The sequence below is a fragment of the Trichomycterus rosablanca genome, chromosome 7 (assembly GCF_030014385.1).
Source record: "Trichomycterus rosablanca isolate fTriRos1 chromosome 7, fTriRos1.hap1, whole genome shotgun sequence".
NCBI classification, from domain to species: Eukaryota; Metazoa; Chordata; class Actinopteri; order Siluriformes; family Trichomycteridae; genus Trichomycterus; species Trichomycterus rosablanca.
This window is the reverse complement of record NC_085994.1, coordinates 6176281-6199619: the sequence shown is the minus strand read 5'-3', so window position 1 is coordinate 6199619 and position 23339 is coordinate 6176281. Positions and strand designations below refer to the sequence as shown.

The 23339-nt window shown below is 38.6% G+C and overlaps 1 protein-coding gene across 1 annotated transcript in view; it reads left to right on the top strand.

Moving 5' to 3' along the window:
• The window catches only part of prdm6 (PR domain containing 6), a 42486-nt gene extending 24593 nt beyond the window's left edge, over positions 1-17893 (top strand). Inside the window, exons 4-7 of the mRNA XM_062998311.1 lie at positions 1685-1809; positions 4402-4744; positions 8244-8420; positions 17124-17893. Of these exons, the coding sequence (XP_062854381.1) occupies positions 1685-1809; positions 4402-4744; positions 8244-8420; positions 17124-17238 (760 nt within the window). The 3' untranslated portion in view covers positions 17239-17893. The remainder of the gene's footprint in view (positions 1-1684; positions 1810-4401; positions 4745-8243; positions 8421-17123) is intronic.
• The last annotated feature ends 5446 nt before the right edge of the window (positions 17894-23339 follow it).

Genomic DNA, 23339 nt, shown 5'->3' with positions numbered 1-23339 from the left:
TTGGGTAATAGTTGCTCAGTGGTAAGGTTTACATGATTAAGATTATATAATAAATAATATGTTCAAATAATCCCCTTAACCCTGAACTGCTCAGTACCACCGCACTGCAGAGATTGACTGCAGAGAATACCACATCTTGAGTATCCAGTTTGTTTGCTAATTTTGCTTTGAGATTGGCCTTTTCCAAATTCCCAAATGGAAATTTATGATTTGATGTCTGTCAAATTCTGTGATCCTTGGCATTTTAAATAGATTGATGGGCGGCACGGTGGCTAAGTGGGTAGCACTGTCGCCTCACAGCAAGAAGGTCCTGGGTTCAATCCCCAAGTGGGGCGGTCCGGGTCCTTCCTGTGTGGAGTTTGCATGTTCTCCCCGTGTCTGCATGGGTTTCCTCCGGATGCTCCGGTTTCCTCCCACAGTCCAAAGACATGCAAGTAAGGTGAACTGGAGACACTAAATTGTCCATGACTGTGTTCGATATCACCTTGTGTGAACTGATTAATCTTGTGTAACTACCGTTCCTGTCATGAATGTAACCAAAAGTGTAAAACATGACGTTAAAATCCTAATAAACAAACAAACAAATAGATTGATGAGACTGAAAGTTGGTCTTATAGATAATATCAAGCGTCAAATTAAACTCAACAACATGTGAATGTAATACTCATGTGAAGACTTTTCACAGCAGTAACCTTGACATGGTTCCTGCTATTGCTTAAGTGTAAAGGAGAGGTCACACTAAATACTTGCTACTTTAGCCTACAGAAGCTTTTGTTCTGATTTTATTTCAGTTTTCTTAATACTGCATACAAATAGTTGTATTCTGATAAAAAAGACGAGAGAGGAATAATAATAACATAACATTGCTAGAACAACAAATCTAAGGGTGTCCTAACTTTTCTGTAATATGTATATACACCGATTAGACATAACATTATGACCAACTTCCTAATATTGTGTTGGTCCCCTTTTGCTGTGCCATACACAACAAACTGTAATTCACTGTGTATTCTGACACCTTACTATCAGAACCAGCATTAACTTCTTCAGCAGTTTGAGCTACACGTCTGTTGGATCGGACCACATGGGCCAGCCTTCGCTCCCCACGTGCATCAATGAGCCTTGGCCGCCAATGACCCTGTCGCCGGTTTACCACTGTTCCTTCCTTGGACCACTTTTGATAGATACTGACCACTGCAGACCGGGAACACCCCACAAGAGCTGCAGTTTTGGAGATGCTCTGACCCAGTCGTCTAACCATCACAATTTGGCCCTTGTCAAACTCGCTTAAATCCTCACGCTCGTCCATTTTTCCTGCTTCTAACATCAACTTTGAGGATAAAATGTTCACTCGCTGCCTAATATATCCCACCCACTAACAGGTGCCATGATGAAGAGATAATCAGTGTTATTCACTTCACCTGTCAGTGGTCATAATGTTATGCCTGGTCAGTGTATCTTGTACATGATGTATTTGATTATATATAATGAATACAGGTTACAACTGTATTATTAAATTCAATCCTGTGCAGCAAATAACACACAGGTTTCTTCATTAGATAAGTAGTTACATAGTTGTTTATATGATTTCTAAATTAATAGTTTTTACTTCACCCACACTGGCTCAGCTGAGTTCTTGGATTATTTTCTGTCTCATAATTATGTTGTAAAATGTTATTTTCAGATCGTGTATTTTCTACCGGGCTTGTATAGACATTCCTCGAGGAACAGAGCTTTTGGTCTGGTACAACGACAGTTATACCTCCTTTTTTGGCATCCCACTGCAGTGCATCGCACAAGATGAAAACTGTAAGTACTGCCATCCATCAGCACTGCTATATTACTGTATGCCTACATTAATTTCTGAGGGCTAAATACCACTGATGGGTTGGGTGTTAGGTACTCATTCACACTTTAAATCTGCTATTAAAAATACATATTTTTTCTACCTATAATCTAAAGCCAAGCTTGAATCACAGATAATGTTGAATCACAGTAAATGTTGAATAAGAGTGAGTGTGTTTGAGTGTTTAAGTCATCAGTTCATAGTACAGGTCATGTTCTTTTTTGTGTGTACATACATTACTTACTGAACATAAATACACATTTACCCCATACAGTCAGACCTTGTGTTTGTTGGGCCCATTGCTGAGAGGAATGGCTGAACATCTGACAGAGTCTGACAGTTTTGTGTTTACATGAGAGACATTTTATAACCTCAGTCTGGTTGCTGTGCTGTTTAGACAACTCTTTCACTTCAAGCTGTTCTCCAAAGTGTACAGTGAGATTTGATCAATGTGATACGGTAACAGAAAAAAGAGCCAGCAAGGTCAGCATGGTATCGTTATGGATATGTTGGACTGTAGTAGTCGTTTCAGACAAATGCAACCTGTTATGTACATGACATTATTTTAGTGTCCAAATGTATTGCTTCTTTTTTTAAATAATTTAATAAACAATAATTTGATATATTTAATAGATGAAAAGAGTGAACAGGTATTGCATTATATGAAACAATCCATTCATTATAAGGAATTTACTTTTGGGGTGCAGTGACAAGGCCACTATACAAGTTTTCATAATTTTAAGTCATGTTTATGCTTGTTCAGTTACCATGTCAGATAGTTTTATTTAATAAATAAAAGCAAAATAACAACTGAAATTGTATGTACCATGCAATAAGTAACAATTAGCGTATACATGTAGTGTATACAAGTAGTGTTCTTTTAAGCGTTTAAAGGAATATATATTTTTTGAGGTTGTGGCGTGTTTATTCATTAATTTATACAGTTTAACAGCTAAAATGAATGTCATATCTATTTTTAACAACTATCTAAAATAGGCAATAAAAAGCTCTACATCTTTAACCTTATTTAAATACAAAATGTAAGTAGTGTTAAATAGCATTTAAACTAATAAATATTTTTAAGTTGGTTATGTTTATTTATTAATTTAAACCATTTAACAGCTAAAACAAATATTATTGTTTATTTTTTAACAGCTATTTCAAAAATGTGACAAGAGGTTACTTAAAAATATAAAGTAAGACCAGTGAGAGCAATTTAGCTTAATAAATTTTAACTCCAAAGGTACGAACTGCTGTAAAATAGCAAATCATTTCTTTGTACAGAATTGTTTTGTTTATACTGTAGAATATCTTCAATTGATCAGTAATAATTCCGGCCTTTCCCGCAATGTACTACTCTAACTGCTTCCTAACGAATAAAACTGAATTTCACGACACACTTTAAGTGTATATATTTAGCTTAATTCTCATCTGCAATCATTTAACATTTAATAATTTTAACAATAAAGGTTGTATCCTTCATTTAATAAAATATGAACTGCTAGCTCATCTACCATATGTTGTCTTACAGTCTGGTAATGTTGGTTTTGTGTTCACAGCATGTTGCATTACAAAGAATGTACAATGTACTTTCACTTAGGAGAGATAAAGTGGGCCTGCCATTGAAAATGAACCTATAATCTAATCATCTAATCTAAATTTGCTATATTTAGCTGTGACAGTAGTGGCCAATTTTATTTCTATTTTTTACTTGTTTTTGTAACAAAGAAATAAACATAATTAGTAATATGCAAAAACTCCATGGTATATAAAGTTTCATATATTATGAAGATGCAGATGACTGGCATTTCAAGTGCAGGCTCTGCACCTAATTAAGCATTGAGTCCTTTTGTTGTTCTTTTGCAAAGGGCTGAAGAATGGGCTCGAGGACATGTCTAGGCTCTCACGCCAGGCTGAAGTTCTTTCATTTCTATTTTCCAGAGCTTGTGATGTTACTCACTGGTGGATTGAGTAGCTGCCATTATTGGCACCTACAACAAATTAGCCCTTGTTGTAGGTGTACAATTTAATGACTATTATTTTATTAGTGAACACGTTCTGATCACAGGATGCTGTTGGCTTTATATCTTCAGTTAGAGCACTATTTTCCTTCCTGTATTGTCAGTGAAAAATGTAAAAATCCTAACAACATTGTTGCTCCTACTACACTCATACCATAACAACACACACTACTACACCATGATTACTTTAGTGTCATTGCAGTCCTGAAAATGACCCACTATCCAAAAAACAGCTGGTTAGTGGGGATCAGCCAATACATGGGGTATAGGGGGGTGACACATTGTACAAAGAAAAAATAGGGGCTATAGTCAGTAATTGTATACCTACAAAGTTAATCTATAGCTTATAAAATAATTAATAGAGGAAGTATCGTGTAATAATGAATAAATGTGTTGTGTGTATTTAATTGCTTTTAATAAAGATCACAAAATAAACTGAATACAGCTTTTACATTTTAGAAAATGCCACTATTTTTTCCACTGTGCCCATTTTTGTAAATAAGCATTATCTTTTATTTGGGTTTCTCTGAACAGTGAACGTGCCGCCCACTGTAATGGAGGCCATGTCTCGACAGGAGAGCCTGCAGCCCTTCAGCAAGACCTCGAAATCCTCTTCCTCCGCTATGCTGCAGCGCTCCATGGTGTTCCCCCACTCACCCTGCTCACGAAATTTCTCTCTGCTGGACAAGGCCGCCACTGAGTCTGGCTTTAACCAACTGAATTCCAAAAACCAGAGGATACTGGCTAGTCCCACATCCACCAGCCAGCTCAACAGCGAGTTCAGTGACTGGCACCTGTGGAAATGTGGCCAGTGCTTCAAAACCTTCACCCAGCGCATTCTTCTCCAAATGCATGTGTGCACACAGAACCCTGACAGGTAACTCCCACATTCATAAATCAACGCCGGCGGTAGTTAGCCAGCCAGAACACATCATAAATTAGAATATTCTGATAAAGTCTGACACAGAAGCAAGTCACATTTGACCTCTGTAAATTTATTATGGTGTATTGTACACCACAGCCGTTTCACAGTCATGTTTTCTCATGCTGATATTTTCTCATGTTATAAAAGACACAGTCCTTCTGCCACTGAAATATGTGTAATTTTAAAAATATGTATATTTGTTGTCTGGATATGTTTTCAAAATTCCCCTGAAAATTTTACTGCCACATAAAGTATCTAAAATAGGCAATAAAAAGCTCTACATCTTTAACCTTATTAAAATACAAAATGCTGCATGTTTTCCTCATTCCACATATTTAAAATAGAAGACCAGAAATTATCTAGTAATAAACTGCATCAATTTATCACTAGCAGATATAAGTGTGATTGAGTGAGTGTGACATGAGTGACATGAGTGTAACTGAGTCTGAGACTCGATTTGCATTATTAAATTATAAGTGATTTTTTTTAAACAAAATTTTAATAGAAATATATTTCTGGCAGTTCTATTTTAGAATAATAAATGCATTAGAGCGTGCATAAATGCAAATAGTATAACTTTTGATCTATGTAACTTGCTAATAGGGCCTTAATTTCCCGTCTGTCTGTATGTCTGTCTATCTTTCTGTCTGTCTATCTATATGTCTGTCTGTCTATCTATCTTTCGGTCTGTCTATCTATCTATCTTTCTGTCTGTCTGTCTGCCATCCACAGACTGTCTGTCTGTCTATCTTTCTTTCTTTCTGTATATCTATCTATCTTTCTTTCTGTTTGTCTATCTGTCTCTATCTATCTATCTATCTATCTATCTATCTATCTATCTATCTATCTATCTATCTATCTATCTATCTATCTATCTATCTATCTATCTATCTATCTTTCTGATGTAACGAAACATTAATATTACATTTAGAAATATAAAACCATAACTCTGCACATTGAGCCAATTATGCTTCATAAATGTCCAAAATAAAACACTTTATTAATCCTGGATGGAAAATAATAGAATCTGATAGAATCTGCAGATTTCTGCTGTTCTTGTAAACACCAGTAAGACTACACATCACATTAGTGATTAGTAAAACGAGTGAATGAAAAAGGCTTGTGGTTTAAAACGTCACTAGTCTAGTCTTGTGTAATGTGTTCCCGACACATTAGAATTAAAATTTGCTCCTGATGTGTGTTTTAAATGGCTGTTACTTTCTACAGGACGGTCCCTTAAAGGTTCAAACTGTGTATGGCTAACGCTATAGAGGGGTTAAAATATAGTCATAATCTTTCCTTTAGAATGAAGCATTAAGCACAGAATATGCTTTTCTAACCCCCCCTCTGCTCCTCAGCTGTCTGAAGAATTTGCTATTTACAGTTTGCACCCAGTGCATACTTGCTTTAGTAAAATGTCTTATAGGACTGTGCAGTTTGTAGTGGTAGGGTTCAGTTGTGGGCCAAATAGCTTTGGAACCATGAGCAAGACCACTAACATGATAATAATTCTTTATAGAACATTACATTTTCAGTCATTACGTCAGTTCTTAGTCACTGCCCAGAAAGTGTGTGGTTTGTCTAAAACCAGCGACCAGTTTGTTTGATTTGCAGCATTGGAGGTGTTTTATGGATCTTACTATTTAAATATGTTTTAAGTTAAGTTCCTTGATAATAAATAGATACAATAAAAAGAATTAACTTACCATACAAGCTTTTTATGACCTTTTTTATATCTTTACCTATGTAATAATTCTGAACACATACATAATGTCTATTTTTTATTGGGTGTTTTATTAGTTCTACAGTGCTAGTCTTGAGCATTTTAGGTGGTATGATACATTAGGAGTAAATTCTATGGCTGGCTAAGCGCATTTATGTGCCATAATTATGGATATTAATTAGACGGTTACTGACTTGCACAATATCTGAGAGGACGGTAGGAAACCGAGTAAATAGAAATTTCTTGCATAACTCTTAACGGAATGTAAAATCGACAATTTACGCACAGTTTTGCGTCGCCGACCATCATCGAACTTACTGCGTGTAACATCTCTAAACCTAATTAAATACAGCCCAGGACGTATTGGAAAATTTTTGCTTAGCACTATTTTTCTTGGGTGCATACAAACCTATAAATCAGTAGCTGCTGTCACAAAGAAATACCCACTCTAACGGTGATGCAGAGGAAAACAGATGCCACTTATTCAATAAACTAATATTCATAGACAAGAAAAATGTTGCTGGGATACCCTAGGAGTTGAAGTCGATGTGAAGCCTTGTCAATAATAAACTTTATGACCCTGGGGTGCAGATAAAATTTAGCTGAACAAGGGAATCTGGAATCTGTTGGTATTTGGAGTTGAAGCCAGTGCCATAAATGACCCTGGGAATCTTTTAAAAATGCTCTCAGATATGCTTTATGAGCTTTGGCCTATGCATATTTATTGATCTTTGTTCTATACGTGCATTTCAGAGAGGATAAATTATTTTGGCACACCATCACAAATAAAGGGGGTTGATCATTTGCTTTGCTGATCTCTCTGAGCAAGACGTGTTTTTCATTCATTCAGTCTTTTTTTCTGGTTTGAGCACCCCAGTCATCACTGCTGTCCAAATATTGTTGCATTTCTATAATGGGTAAAGCCTTCCACAGAGCCATTAATTATAATATTGATTTACACAATAAACACTCAGGCATCAGATCTCACTATTTAAGTCAAATTCTGTGCTGCTTTACAGAACAGACACTTATGGATGTTCATACGCTGGTGGCCTTCTGTCACATTTTTATTTTACCCAGAGTATTTCAGAGCTTTATATAAAGCTTGTGTATGTTTTCGGGAGAGACGCAGTTCAGCGGGCCATTTATCTTGACTATTGTGCCGCGGCAGGGCCCAGCGCGGCAATAAACAATATGTTGACATTAATCACAAGTGCTGCTGTAGTAAATACTCGCAAAACATTTATCATGTTAAAATATTCACAATCAATGCATCTCCCAACAGAAAAACTTCAGTCACAATTTCTAGTTAAAACAGTATAAAATGCATGATGTTTAAACCAATCTCTCTCTCTCTCTCTCTCTCTCTCTCTCTCTCTCTCTCTCTAAATACATAATATAATTGATGGCACCGTTGAATTGTCAATTCATCTAATTATGCCTGTAAGTGCTTTCCTTTGTTGTCCCTAATTGTCAATAAATTTGTGATTTGTTATCAGCACTACGTGATTAACTGGAACTGGGCTAATAATTAACAGCGGTCATTATGGCTGCTATGCAATTGTGAACTGAAATACAGAAGGAACCCCAGCCTAACCCTCAAAGAGAGTAAAAAATATTGATAAATGGCCCGAACTGGGTTCCTTGCCCTGTTGTTGATGAGAGGTCATGCTTCCATGGTAACAGCAGGGATGTCACTGATTTGCTCCTGTGTGTGTGTGTTTGCAGACCGTATCAGTGTGGACACTGCTCCCAGTCTTTTTCTCAACCCTCAGAGCTGCGCAACCATGTGGTAACACATTCCAGCGACAGGCCCTTCAAGTGCGGCTACTGCGGCCGAGCTTTCGCCGGGGCCACCACGCTCAACAACCACATCCGCACACACACTGGAGAGAAGCCATTCAAGTAAGTAACAGTGAGTACCACCGCCTCTTAGCCACTCATTTATTCAATCATATAACACAGAAAGTCTGAGCAGAAACAGAGAAAACCCAGCCTTCTAATGTAATTACATCTATAAAGACTCCTTACAAACACAATATAAAATAAAAAAGGCCAGACAAGCAATTTTAGACATAAATATTTAAAACCTGAATCGCTATTTGCTACTTTTGACTGACTAACAAAACTAATTGAATAGCTTCTGCTCTCTGTGCTCTGGTGTTATAAATACAATTCATTTGCATATTGTTATAGATAAAATAATATATCAAATACACTGATCAGCCATAACATTATAACCCCTCCTTGTTTCTACACTCACTGTCCATTTTATCAGCTCCACTTACCATATAGAAGCACTATAGTTCTACAATTACTGACTGTAGTCCATCTGTTTCTCTACATACCTTTTTAACCTCCTTTTACTCTGTTCTTCAATGGTCAGGACCCCCACAGGACCACTACAGAGCAGGTATTATTTAGGTGGTGGATCATTCTCAACACTGCAGTGACACTGACATGGTGGTGGTGTGTTAGTGTGTGTTGTGCTGGTATGAGTAGATCAGACACAGCAGCGCTGCTGGAGTTTTTAAATACCATGTCCACTCACTGTCCACTCTATTAGACACTCCTACCTAGTTGGTCCACCTTGTAGATGTAAAGTCAGAGACGATCGCTCATCTATTGCTGCTGTTTGAGTTGGTTATCTTCTAGACCTTCATCAGTGGTCACAGGACGCTGCCCACGGGGTGCTGTTGGCTAGATATTTTTGGTTGGTGGACTATTCTCAGTCCAGCAGTGACAGTGAGGTGTTTAAAAACTCCAGCAGCACTGTTGTGTCTGATCCACTCATACCAGCACAACACACACTAACACACCACCACCATGTCAGTGTCACTGCAGTGCTGAGAATGATCCACCACCTAAATAGTAGCTGCTCTGTGGTGGTCCTGTGGGGGTCCTGACCATTGTAGAAACAAGGAGGTGGTTTTAATGTTATGGCTGATCAGTGTATAACACGACTTGTCAGGTCTTAAACCCCCCTTAAAACTCTCCAGCACCTAAAACAGTCCACCTGCAGTTTTGTGCAACTTTAGTTCCACTTGTGTATAGCTGTCCACAGAATGATTTACTGCAAATAGTAAATAGCTCACTACTCTCTGGTGTCTGTCCAAAATTACTAAAACACTACAGTGATTGTGTCTCTCCTTAAAATATCTCTGACCCACTGTAACCACTTTCTATGAGCAAGATTATTAAAAAAAAACTGTAGTGTACAATCAGCTTACTAAATTTCTAAATGTCTTGGCCTCACACTGTAAGCCCGGATAAATTCAATCTACTTAAAAAATTTGAGGAAACCGGTTGCCTTAAAAAAGTTAAGTAATGTATAATGAAAACTTGAGTTAGCATAACTTAAAACATTAAGTTATTGCACCTAAAAGGCAAGTTGATTAAACTTTCTTTTTTTTTGTTATACCAACTGCTTTTCCCAATAATTCTACTATTTATCTTGAGCTCAATGGAAAAAACTATTGATTTCTTCTTAGTTTTCATGTTAATTACATTTTAAATATGAATTACAAATGTTTATAGAGAAACAGACACAATTATAAAATTATTTTTCTTTATTTCACTTCAGAAGTATTTACTGTCAAGAAAACATCTTAAAAACTGTACAAACTGTATATAAAGTTCTGATGAAACACAAACAGCTCCTCACAGTAACCATGAACCTGTAAAACAACAAAAAGAAACAACAGAAGTATTAAAATCAACATTAACAGCATTAATTTAAGGATTAAAATAAAGCAAGCCAGCACACTATTTGCTTCGTATGAAGGCTAGCATGCTAACATGCTAGCATGTAGCCTAAATACGGCAAATAAAGCAGCGCTGTTTGATTATTTATTTAGTGTCAACATTAAGATCATTTATTTTAAACAAAATTGTTAAGTAAAGTACAACACTTACCAAAATTAGACGGAAGATGAAAAAGCCCCATCAGACTGGTGTACATGCTACTCAAAAATAGCATAATGAGGAAGAAAATGTTTGTCCACTTAGTTTAACAAAGGTTCCACTTCACAAAAGACATTTCAGGAAGACAAGTTTACTTGTGCAAAAAGCCTTAAATGAAAAGTAAAAAGTAATTTGCAACAACAGGTTTCAAAAGTTAAAACAAATGGCTGCCTGATTCACCAACAGCAAGCTGAAAAAAGGCGACTTACATGTAAATGGGGGCGTTTTTCTGTTTAATTACCTTAACTTAACTTTTTTAAGTTAATCTGATAGAAAAGTAATTTTTTTTGTTTAGTAAACTTAAATCTTTTAGCACATTTAAATGTGTACTCAAATTAGTACAATGTACTCTGCATTTTATAGTAGAGCAAAAAAACTTAAATAATTTATGTATGTTGTACTAAAAATGTTTGATTAAATATAAAGTCCGGGCTAACAGTGCATCAATACATAGAACCTGTTCTATGAAGACTTTATATTTGCCTCAACACCATCATAGAAATAAAACTGGAGCTGTTAGACCTTAACACTTCCTTCCAGATATACTGGGAAACTGAGGTGGACTCTTTGGACACTGGGCCAGTGATAGCTCAGTGGTTAAGGTACTGGACTAGTAAACAGAAGGTTGCCGGTTCAAGCCCCGCCACCACCAAGTTGCCACTGTTGGGTCCCTGAGCAAGGCCCTTAACCCTCAATTGCTCATTGTGTTCCGCTCACTGTGTAAGTCGCTTTGGATAAAAGCGTCTGCTAAATGCTGAAAATGTAAATGTAAATGAAACGTCCTCAGATGATTCAGTATTGATTTTCGCATCCTTCCTATTCAACCTTCACATGTACTCATTATTCAAAATTCTGCAATTGATTAAAATAGCTAAACAGTCACAATCAGAAATATTCAACCCTCATTATTCTAAAGGGCATTATGATGTGGTGATGAGGGTATGTATAGAATTGAATAAAAATATACAACAAGAAGTGTAAGATTAACAGAGAATAAACAGAAGAGGCAAAAACTTAATTAGGGTTATTCCATGAAACATATAGACAAATATATCAATGATATTTAAAAACAGGTGCAAAGATACACAAGAGGTAAATATAGACTAGCTGATTATAGACTAAGACAATGGGAAACTGGTGATTACAATGGGCAAGGAACAAGTCAAGGGGGGAGGATGGGTAGACAGAGCTGGGACAGAGCTAAAAACAAAACAAGATGCAACTACAGAGGAGACCGAGGAGAATGTTACAGAACCCTCACTTAATGGCTCTTGATGTACTTGAAGGGACTGATGATGTGTCCTGGTCCAGCGGGCAGAATATTCATTCAGACTGTGGCAACAGTCTTTCCTTGCCCAGGAAACATCAATACTAGAAGGACGGCTGGAACTGGCAAGAGGACTGGAGACAGGAAGACAGACTTTGGGAATGGTGGAAATAGTGGGAATAGTGACAGGACAAGAGGACCGACTGGAACGAACAGCTGGACGAGAGACAGGATTAAAAGGACCAGCTCAGCTGGGACCGGGGACAAAACTGGAGGACAAGCTAAAACTGGCAACAGGACTGGAGGACCAGCTAGAAGTGGTGACAGATCTGGAGTAGTGGCTAACATGGTCAAATTAATAGAAGACAAAATAACAAATAAAAAAGAACAATAACATCCACAGCCCACAATGGAGAAAGTGGATAGAACAGGAAAAGTGCAGAACTGAGAGCTGGTAGTCACAATATGACAGGCTGCTCTGGTCGTCTATGACAACTCAGTTCTTGGAAAAAACTAAAGATAGATAATCCACAGAACCTGTCATTTCAGGCAACGCACAAGCATCACCCCAACTCTAGAAAAGGGATGTCCCACTGCCTCTCCCAGTGCGGTTCCATTGTGAGGCTCAAAACTCAGTGACACCGGGTGAATTCCCAGAAAAATACAGACCGGATCAACTGTCCGGCATAACGGTTTGATACAAATGTAGAGAGGGAGAACCCGTGATATATAGAAGAACTTTAAGGTTTATGATGAGCAAGTGATTGTCAATTAAGACAAACTAAGACATAAATCATCTGTGCCTCCATGCCTCCTTTGCCGGCCAAAATGGCAATGCAAAAGGACACGATTCTTAACGTCACTCACTGCCAGACTCATTCAGCAGATAAGCCACGTTACACAATGTTAATAGTATTATTAGTGTACCAGCAGATTCTCCACTTCATACGTTGCTCAAGTTAAACCCATGATGTTATAAAACAGTTGGATTACATTTGCCCCAAACTGGTATTATAAGCACTGACATTCCTTCAGCCATGGCTTATGAGAGCAAAATATTTTTGTCTGCGTCTGGAATTCCCATTTTGGCTAAAGGCTTTTGAACTGTAGGAGGGAATATGCTAGCTGCATAGATTTCTTTAAATAGAATTGAACAAGTTAAACATGCAGAGTGCTTAATGGATTTCTTTTAAGTCAATGGGATGTCACTTACACGTGACCCTTTTGACACCAGCTCGTTTTTTTTCACATCACAACTACAGGTTAAGGTTTCAATAAAGCTTCTAAGTCTTTTAAGTATGAATGAATGGCACTAAAAGCTTTTTTATTTACTTTTTGCATACAGGTTTGCATTATATGCTGTTTATCACAAATTTATATTCAATGTAGTCTTCAGGTCAGGGTTTTTACATAAAACAGGAATACTATAGTGTAGGAAAATATATATGTTGAACATATGGAGGGAGAAAACTAATTTAATTTGAAAATAAAATTAGAATGAAAGATAATATTTAATAAAAAAAATAAACTGAGTAAAACAGAACTGGTAATTTAATACTAATATTATCAAAACTAGTACCAAGCTACTAGTAAAACCAAAGCTACATGACCATGTCAAAAAACACTTTTGGTAATTTTATCATTAACCTGTCCTTACAAAGATGAATTAATTTTAAATATATTAGGGACCTGAAATTGACTTGAAATCGTGAAATGCTATATTGGTATTTCTGGGTGGGAAGGTGGCGCAGTGGGTAGCACTGTCATCTCATAGCAGGAAGGGTCGGGATTTGATTCTGTGGCTGGGTGGCCAGGGTCTTTTCTTTGTGGAGTTGCCTCTGGGTGTCCATGAGGGTTTACTCTGGGTGCTACGGTTTTCTCCACAAGTCCAAAGACAAAGCAGCCAATTGGAGCTACTAAAAACTGCCTTAATGTGTGTGTGTGTGTGTGTGTGTGTGTGTGTGTGTGTGTCCTGTAATAACCCGGCAACCTGTCCAGGGTATTTCCTACCTTTTGCCCAATGAATCAGACCCACCGCAACTCCTACTACTGTATGATAAAGCGGTGGTTAAACAGTGAATGAATGAACAGATTGTTATCTCAGTCTTGTTGTATGATGTTTGTCGTGAAGTGATTGCAGTGTGAGGAGGTGGACTTTGGGGAGCAAAACAATCCAGTAACAAGTCAGCGATCTAATAAGCAATCAGTGATACACAAATGTGTCATCAGCACTTCAGAAGCTCCAGAGGAAGAAGCTCACAAAGACATTAATGAATACACCCCAGAAATCTTTAGTCAATCAATATGGCTGAGTTATTCTCATTGAGCTGATGTGCTTGATAGGAGAAGGCTGGCATTTTTCCTTTCTTTGTGCTGAAGTATATTTGTACAGACATGAACTGAAGAGGTGGTGTTTTGGCTGAGCTCTTCCTAATCCAGACTGTAGAATATTACGTCTGTAAGGGTTTTGTTGACTAATTAATATAAGATGAACTTAATTGCTGGCTTTGCATAGTATAATGTGGGGTAAATGTGATATGTTCGGAATAGCGACATATTATACAAACTCAGTCTCTGTAAAAGTTGGGACATTTTGTAAAATGTAATAAAAACAAGAATGTGATGTTTGGGACAGAAGTACAAAAATATTTGTACATTTTTCATGAATAAGTACACAGAGAAAATACTTGTGCTAAAACGGTCCTTTTCCTGCATCAAGCTGAGCATTAAATAGCACTTGAGGTTCAGTTTAGTACCATAATCTGTTCAGAATACAGTTCAATATAAGATACCCTGATCAGGCATAACATTATGACCACCTTCCTAATAGTGTGTTGGTCCCCCTTTTGCTGCCAAAACAAACTGTAATGCACTGTGTATTCTGACACCTTCTTATCAGAACCAGCATTAACTTCTTCAGCAATTTGAGCTACAGTAGCTCGTCTGTTGGATGGGACCACACGGGCCAGCTTTCGCTCCCCACGTGCATCAATGAGCCTTGGCCGCCCATGACCCTGTCGCCGGTTTACCACTGTTCCTTCCTTGGACCACTTTTGATAGATACTGACCACTGCAGACCGGGAACACCCCACAGGAGCTGCAGCTTTGGAGATGATCTGTCCCAGTCGTCTAGCCCTCACAATTTGGCCCTTGTCAAACTCGCTCCAATCCTTACGCCTATTTTTCTTTGAGGATAAAATGTTCACTTGCTGCCTAATATATCCCCCCCACTAACAGGTGCCGTTATGAAGAGACAGTGTTATTCACTTCACCTGTCAGTGGTCATAATGTTATGCCTTGTTGGTGTATAAGCTTCGTTAAAAGATCATTTAAACAACCCAACAAAATTGGATTTGGGCAAAAAATCAAAATACTGAACACTGAATACTAATTATTTTAGTATAAACAAACGTGAAGTATTGTGAAATTTCTTTTTAATAGCTTGTTCTTAACATCACTGCTTTAGACAGTAGTGGTTCAGTGCTTGGGGCTTTGGACTTTCACTCGAAAGCTAATGGCTTTAAATCCAAACCCTGCCAACCAGTCACTGTTTGATCATTGATCAAGATCCCTCTGGCTCCAGAGTTCGCTGTAATGACAGACCTTGAACTCTGACCGCAAAACAAGCTTGGATATGTGAAGAGTAGAAATGTAATTGTACTGTACAACTATATACACCGATCAGCCATAACATTATAACACCTCCTTGTTTCTACACTCACTGTCCATTTTATCATCTCCACTTATCATATAGAAGCAATTTGTAGTTCTACAATTACTGACTGTAGTCTGTTTCTCTACAAAGTGATTTAGCCTGCTTTCACCCTGTTCTTCAATGCTCAGGACCCCCACAGGACCACCACAGAGCAGGTATTATTTAGGTGATGGATCAATTTGGTGGACCATTCTCAGTCCAGCAGTGACAGTGAGGTGTTTTAAAACTCCATCGGTGCTGCTGTGTCTTATCCACTCATACCAGCACAACACACACTAACACACCACCACCATGTCAGTGTCACTGCAGTGCTGAGAATGATCTACCACTCAAATAATACCTGCTCTGTGGTGGTCCTGGGAGAGTCCTGACTATTGAAGAACAGCATGAAAGAGGGCTAACAAAGCATGCAGCGAAACAGATGGACTACAGTCAGTAATTGTAGACCTACAAAGTGCTTCTATATGGTAAGTGGAACTGATAAAATGGACAGTGAATGTAGAAACAAGAAGGTGGTTTTAATGTTATGGATGATCAGTGTATAGCGTGTGACCTAGACATTATTCTGCTGGGTAAGTGTGATTAGTTAAACTTAAATTAGTTAAATCTTAATGTTATTATAAGGTTTATATTTTAATCCATCAGGTTATGTGTTTCTTTTTAATAGTTTTTAACACTAGCAGTTACTCCACTGTAAATAATTTGGGAGTTTGTATAGCTGTTTTTCTCTGTTCTGTCTCTTTTATCAAAAGTTATTATATAAGGTATACGTCCCAAACTACTACACTTAATACTGTACAATATGGGACAGTGGTAGGCTAGTGGGTAGAGCTTTGGGCTATCAACCGGAAGGTTGGTGGTTCAAATCCACGCTCTGCTATGCAGCCACTGTTGGGTCCTTGAGCAAGGCCCTTAACCCTGTCTGCTCCAGGGGCGCAGTACGATGGCTGGCCCCAGCTTCAAAACAAGCTGGGATATGCGAAGAAAGAATTTCATTGTACTGTACATCTGTATATGACAAATAAAGGATATCAAATCTATCTATCTATATACTGTATTAAATAGTAAACTACCAGTAATTGTTTTTGAATGTAGTATGTGGTTTGTCATGTACTTGGCAAGTGGCATGTATAACTATCCTAAATAACCTTAAGATACTACAATAAAATCCAGATTTTGACAACCTACTTTTATTAAAGGTATCGTGTTGTGTTCACATGAGCAATTTAAAAATCAGAGCCCTGTACTAACACCTGCTATCTTAGTTTCCATTTGTAGCTCTTGTACATGCTATCACCGCTTTCAGCTCTGCTAAGTACAAACCATCAGGAGCTGTTCCCCTTTGATATCCAACCTCCCGAAACTCTCTTTTTTGTTCTTTATCTATTGTAAGTGACAATGATGCGGGCCCTTATCTCGACAGGCCTCTCTGGGGGCACCCCTTCTTCTCAGATTATTGACAGGGCTCCATGTTGTGAGGCATCTGAGCTTTCACTCATCATAGGCATCAAGACTCTAAGGTGTGGGCAGCAATTACACCTTTCTGGCCCAGTAAGCTTCCTGGCCACTTTCAAGTGTCACTTGTCATTAAGGCAGCGTGGGCTGATTTGCAACGTCTGATGGCCCTTACTAAGTGTGCTGTCTGTGTTTTGTTCATGTCCAGGTGTGAGCGGTGCGAGAGGAGCTTCACGCAGGCCACGCAGCTCAGCAGACACCAGCGGATGCCCAACGAGTGCAAGCCCATCAGCGATAGCAGCGAATCAATCGAGGTGGATTAGTTGATTGACCACACCGGAATTAAACGGCGAGGCAAAGTCATGATTAAATGTCACAGACACTTAAGCAAAACCAAAGATTTCCTCGGAGAAACTCTCAATCAGCCCTGGAAAACCAAAAGCAGTAATAAAATAAGTAAGATGTTAAGAGGTATTGATCCTGACACAGATACGGGACTGAACGTGCTGGGGTAGGGGAGGGCTGAGCTGAAAATTGAGGGGGAGGGTAAGCTTATTTATTCATGACTACAAAAGTCATGGTTCTGTTCAGAAAAAAGATGAAAAAGCTGGAGAGTGAGCAAACGATACCAAAAATATGGTTTATTGCTTTTATCCTTTTCAGTAATATACTCTGTCTAATAAAACCAAAGGGTAAAGGGTGCAGAAATGATGCCCTTTAAATCGATGCACAGTATCTGTATAATTTAATAAACAGGATTTTTAAGGGAAAGCAGTTGTTTTCACAGAAATATCCTCTGTATAAATGTACATTATGAATTATATTTCTCTCATATCATGCTTTTTGGCACTTTTAAATTGTTATTTAATATTTCATTTGGATAACGCTCCTAAATGTAACAGTGGAGACTATTTAAATATGAGTGGGATGAAAGGAAAAGCTCCTTATGAAATAAATGCCTGTTACCAAATATTAAATGAAGAAAAAAAGCAATACACATGTATAAGTGATTGTATCTGGTGTGTCTACATTGCTTTCTGTGATGGATGGATAAACATGGTTTAGCATTTTCAATCCTTCTGTTCAAAAGTTCTGAATTTAGAAATAATTTAGAACACATTTTAATAGACACATACACCGACCAGACATATCATTATGACCACTGACAGGTGAAGTGAATAACACTGATTATCTCTTCATCACGGCACCTGTTAGTGGGTGGGATATATGAACATTTTATCCTTAAAGTTGATGTTAGAAGCAGGAAAGAAGCAAGTTTGACAAGGGCCATTTACATTTTCAGCATTTAGCAGACACCTTTGTCCAAAGCCACTTACAGTACAGTTACAGTATACAGTCTGAGCAATTGAGGCTTAAGGGCCTTGCTCATGGGCCCAACAGTGGCAACCTGGCAGTGGTGGGGCTTGAACCAGTGACCTTCTGATTACTAGTCCAGTACCTTAACCACTAGGCTACAACTTCCCCAAAGCACAAATTGTGATGGCTAGACGACTGGGTCAGAGCATCTCCAAAACTGCAGCTCTTGTGGGGTGTTCCCGGTCTGCAGTGGTCAGTATCTATCAAATGTGGTCCAAAAAAGTAACAGTGGTAAACCGGCAACAGGGTCATGGGCGGCCAAGGCTCATTGATGCACGTGAGGAGAGAAGGCTGGCCCGTGTGGTCTGATCCAACAGACGAGCTACTGTAGCTCAAATTGCTGAGGAAGGTAATGCTGGTTCTGATAGAAAGGTGTCAGAATACACAGTGCATTACAGTTTGTTGAGTATGGGGCAGCAAAAGGGGACCAACACAATATTAGGAAGGTGTATAAAGCGCACAGTCTTGCTTTGGTACAATTTGCTGTAGTGATGTAGAAAATAACAAAACAGGAAACTAGATAAACTAAGTAACGTTACATTTAGCATTTCATTTATTGATTTTTTTTGTCTATTTTGCCTATTTTTGTCTATCTTTATGAGGGTAGTGGTGGGTTCAAAGCCACCTGGATACACTGAGTATGAAGTGGTAATACAGTAGATCCTGAACAAGTTACCAATTCGTCAGAGTTCTGATTGTTTATAAAGATTCTCAGATTTCAGGATGGGGAAAAAGAAGAAGAATGTCTTTATTTGTCATATATACACTGATCAGCCATAACATTAAAACCACCTTCTTGTTTCTACACTCACAGGCCATTTTATCAGCTCCACTTACCATATAGAAGCACTTTGTAGTTCTACAATTACTGACTGTAGGCCATCTGTTTCTCTGCATATTTTTAGCCTGCTTTCACCCTCTTCTTCAATGGACAGGACCCCCACAGGACCATCACAGAGCAGGTATTATTTAGGTGGTGGGTCATTATCAGCACTGCAGTGACACTGACATGGTGGTGGTGTGTTAGTGTGTGTTGTGCTGGTATGAGTGGATCAGACACAACAATGCTGATGGGGTTTTAAAATACTGTGTCCACCCACTGTCCACTTAATTAGACACTCCTACCTAGTTGGTCCACCTTGTAGATGTAAAGTCAGAGACGATCGCTCATCTATTGCTGCTGTTTGAGTTGGTCATCTTCTAGACCTTCATCAGTGGTCACAGGACGCTGCCCACAGAGCGCTGTTGGCTGGACATATTTTTGGTTGGTGGACTATTCTCAGCCCAGCAGTGACAGTGAGGTGTTTAAAAACTCCATCATCACTCATACCAGCACAACACACACTAACACACCATCACCATGTCAGTGTCACTGCAGTGCTGAGAATGATCCACCACCCAAATAATACCTGCTCTGTAGTGGCCCTGTGGGGGTCCTGACCATTGAAGAACAGCATGAAAAAAGGCTAACAAAGCATGTAGAGAAATAGATGGACTACAGTCAGTAATTGTAGAACTACAAAGTGCTTCTATATGGTAAGTGAAGCTGATAAAATGGACAATGTGTGTAGAAACAAGGAGGTGGTTTTAATGTTATGGCTGAACAGTGTATTTATGATCAGATATAAAATAGAATAAAGCATTAATACATTCATAAAGAATTATTTCTGATTTTACACTAATTATAATATTTGTAATGAAAAACATTGTAAAAAATTAACAAATGCAAAATAGAAGCTTTTTAACTAGTGGTCTCAGACTTTTGCCCCTCATTTTATTGCATTACTGCCCAACCCTGTATTTACATCACTGCTAAGGACAAACCAAACGTTTCTCGTGTAGTTTACAGGCTTTAAATGTTACAAAACCTCTTCAATCAAAATATGTACATAGTGTACAATGTGTACAAATGTACAGGAGAATAAACAAATCAGTCTCCGAATATTCAACACTGTGTTTGACTGACTGTCAAAACTATTTAAACCGCAGCTCACTGATTTACCTCCAAACCAAAGTAGCTTAAGCAAGATGTGATACGTTTTCTACAGCAGTGTTATTCGAATCGGTTTGGCCAAGCCACCAATAGCGAGTAAATGTTTATATTAAATGTTTATAGGTTCCATAACAAGTGGTTGACTCGGACAAAAACACAAATGTAACAGTATCACGCAATCAATAGTATGTTACTAACTCATTCACACATTCATTCATTCATTCATTGTTTGCTTTACCATCATTTTATCCTGCTCAGGGCAGCAGGGAGTCTGATGGGCAATTGGTAGAATACACCACGGACAGGTTGCCAGTCCATCAAAGGGCAGATACATACGTACACACACACTTTCCACACACTTTGGGAAAATTTTCAGTAGCTCAGTTTAACCTCACTGGGTGTCAGGGAGCAACCGGAAGAAACCCATACAGGGAGAACATGCAGACTCCACAAAGAAAGAACCCTGCACCCTAGACAGAAAACAAACCCAGGCCCTTTCTTGCTGTGAGGTGACAGAACTACCCACTGCACCACCGTCAATTAGCTTCAACTTGCAACCACTTTCTCTTTTTGCTTATACCAATTATCAATGTTTGACACACATTGCCATAGATTTAATCATTTTTTTTATTATTATTATTTTTACACCAATGCCGAGATTCTAAACATCTCAGTTCGAAACTCAGCGTTGCTACCGGTCAGCTGGGCGTCATCTGGCGGGCACAATTGTCAGTGCCCGCAGCAGATACTAATTGCCCACCGTATCTGCACTGTGGGTGCCGGAATGTGTGTGGGTCTTCGTACGCTGTGTAAGGACCCTGATTGGCAGAAGAGACGCCTGTGCGGAATGCAGGGCGAGTAGAGAAGAGCGGTACACGTGTCAGAAGAGGCGTGTACAGCGACGTGCTCTCCTCGGATGCAATCGGGTATCTCTCAGCAGCGGAAGACAATCTGAGTGCACTAAATCGGGGAGAAAATGCATTAAAAAAAATTATTATTATTTTTTTAACATTAAATGATTTTCTAGCCACTCGCATAGCTCACCACTGCTGAGATCCGAACTTGAATCTTAGCTGTACAACTGGCCAGTCTGGTGTCTACACAGACATGATTGGTTACATCTGGGAATGGCTGAAGCCCTTCTGATTGATTGGCTCCCTATTCAGGGTTCTCCTGCCTTACACCCAGTGTTGCTTCAGAATCTCATGGCAAAGTGCTAACTGTTAGTGCTGTTTTATCACTGGTACATGTTAGCTGCAGTTTTTATAATTTAGTCCACCATCTGCGTATTTTCATGCAAATAAGATTTGGAATATAATGGCCAACCACAATCATTTCAAACTTTAAGTAGTATAGTTTTGGTGAATATGTGATAATAGTGCAGGCTAGTCAAATTTCTTCATCTCTATTGTTTACTATGACTTGCTTGTTTTGTGCACTATAAAAAAATAGAGCACATTTGTAAAAAATTTTTACTACAGAAAGCATGAGATTTATCTTTAGGTGCCGGTGATGTATCAGCGTGGCGTCCGAGGTTAGTGCTTCGGCTTCGGTGTGGAAGGTCAGGTCCCTGAGCACCTCTGTTTCTGCGCTTCAGGCAGCTGTCGCGGGGTTACAGATCTGACCCGCTGAACATGAACTCAGCCTCTTCCAGCTCTGATTTATTAGGCCTTGCCATGCACACCTTTCAAGCAAGATTCCTTAAGATCCTCCCCCAACCAACACAGTGCTTGGTTTGTACAAACAAACAAAAACAGCATCCTTTGTGGGAACTACTATTGGGAAGTACTATCAGTGTCACTGCTGTGCTGAGAATGATCCAACACCCAAATAATACCTGCTCTGTGGAAGAGTCCTGACCATTGAAGAACAGCATAAAAGGGGGTTAAAAAATGCAGAGAAACAGATGGACTTCAGTCAGTAATTGTAGAACTACAAAGTGCTTCTATATGGTAAGTGGAGCTGATAAAATGAACAGTGAGTGTAGAAACAAGGAGGTAGTTTTAATATTATGGCTGTTCAGTGTATCTCCTAATTTTACATTGCCCGTCCCAATTAATCGTTTTTGGAATGTGTTGCATAAACCTCTGTGCTTTGTGCTGTTTTCAGTTAAATTCCCATAAAGGGACAGTTTACAAAGTGCATTTTATGTAACTGTCTCATGTCTGTGAACGTCTGTGTCTAAAAGACTCTAGGAATGTTCATGGTATTTTCACCACACTGAAAAACAGAACTCTTGACAGAGCAAGACTTATGAGTTAATGAGATTTAGAAGAACCATGTTGCATTGTTGATATATACAAAATGTAGCTTTTGGCGTGGGAACATTCCATTACAGTGTATTAAGGTAACGTGTGTAATGTGGCGTATTTATCTTTAGCTGGACAAACACACACGGACGTATTCAGTACACAGGAGCCCTTAAGAGTCTGACCGATTTACTCATTCTCATTTTTAATTGTGAAAAGAAATGTACCTAACGTCTCCTGCTTAATAATGACTACAATTTTAAGATTGAAGAAAATTGCTCCCCGAGGAGTATTACAAATTTGTAAAACAAATAGTTACAACTTCAAGCATCAATCACTGCAGTTTAGCGTGGGAACTCAGACCTGTGAAATGCAGAACAGCACATGGGCTCAACAAATTCTCAGGAGAAAATGATTTTTAAAAACATACATGAAGAATTGAGCTTTTCACGTCTGGTTCGATTGTCTTGGAATTTCTTGCTGTTGAAAATATTACAGACGAGGTCACAAAAGCTTTAGTGAAAAACCTAAAATCCTTTTTAAACGTTTTAAAGCTGAAGAAATGCCCTCTCTCATCTACACTATATCGCCAAAAGTATTCGCTCGTCTGCCTTCACACGCATATGAACTTGAGTAACGTCCCATTCTTAATCCATAGGGTTTAATATGATGTCGGCCCACCCTTTGCAGCTATAACAGCTTCAACACTTCTGGGAAGGCATTCCACAAGGTTTAGGAGTGTGTTTATGGGAATTTTTGACCATTCTTCCAGAAGCGCATTTGTGAGCGATGTTGGATGAGAAGG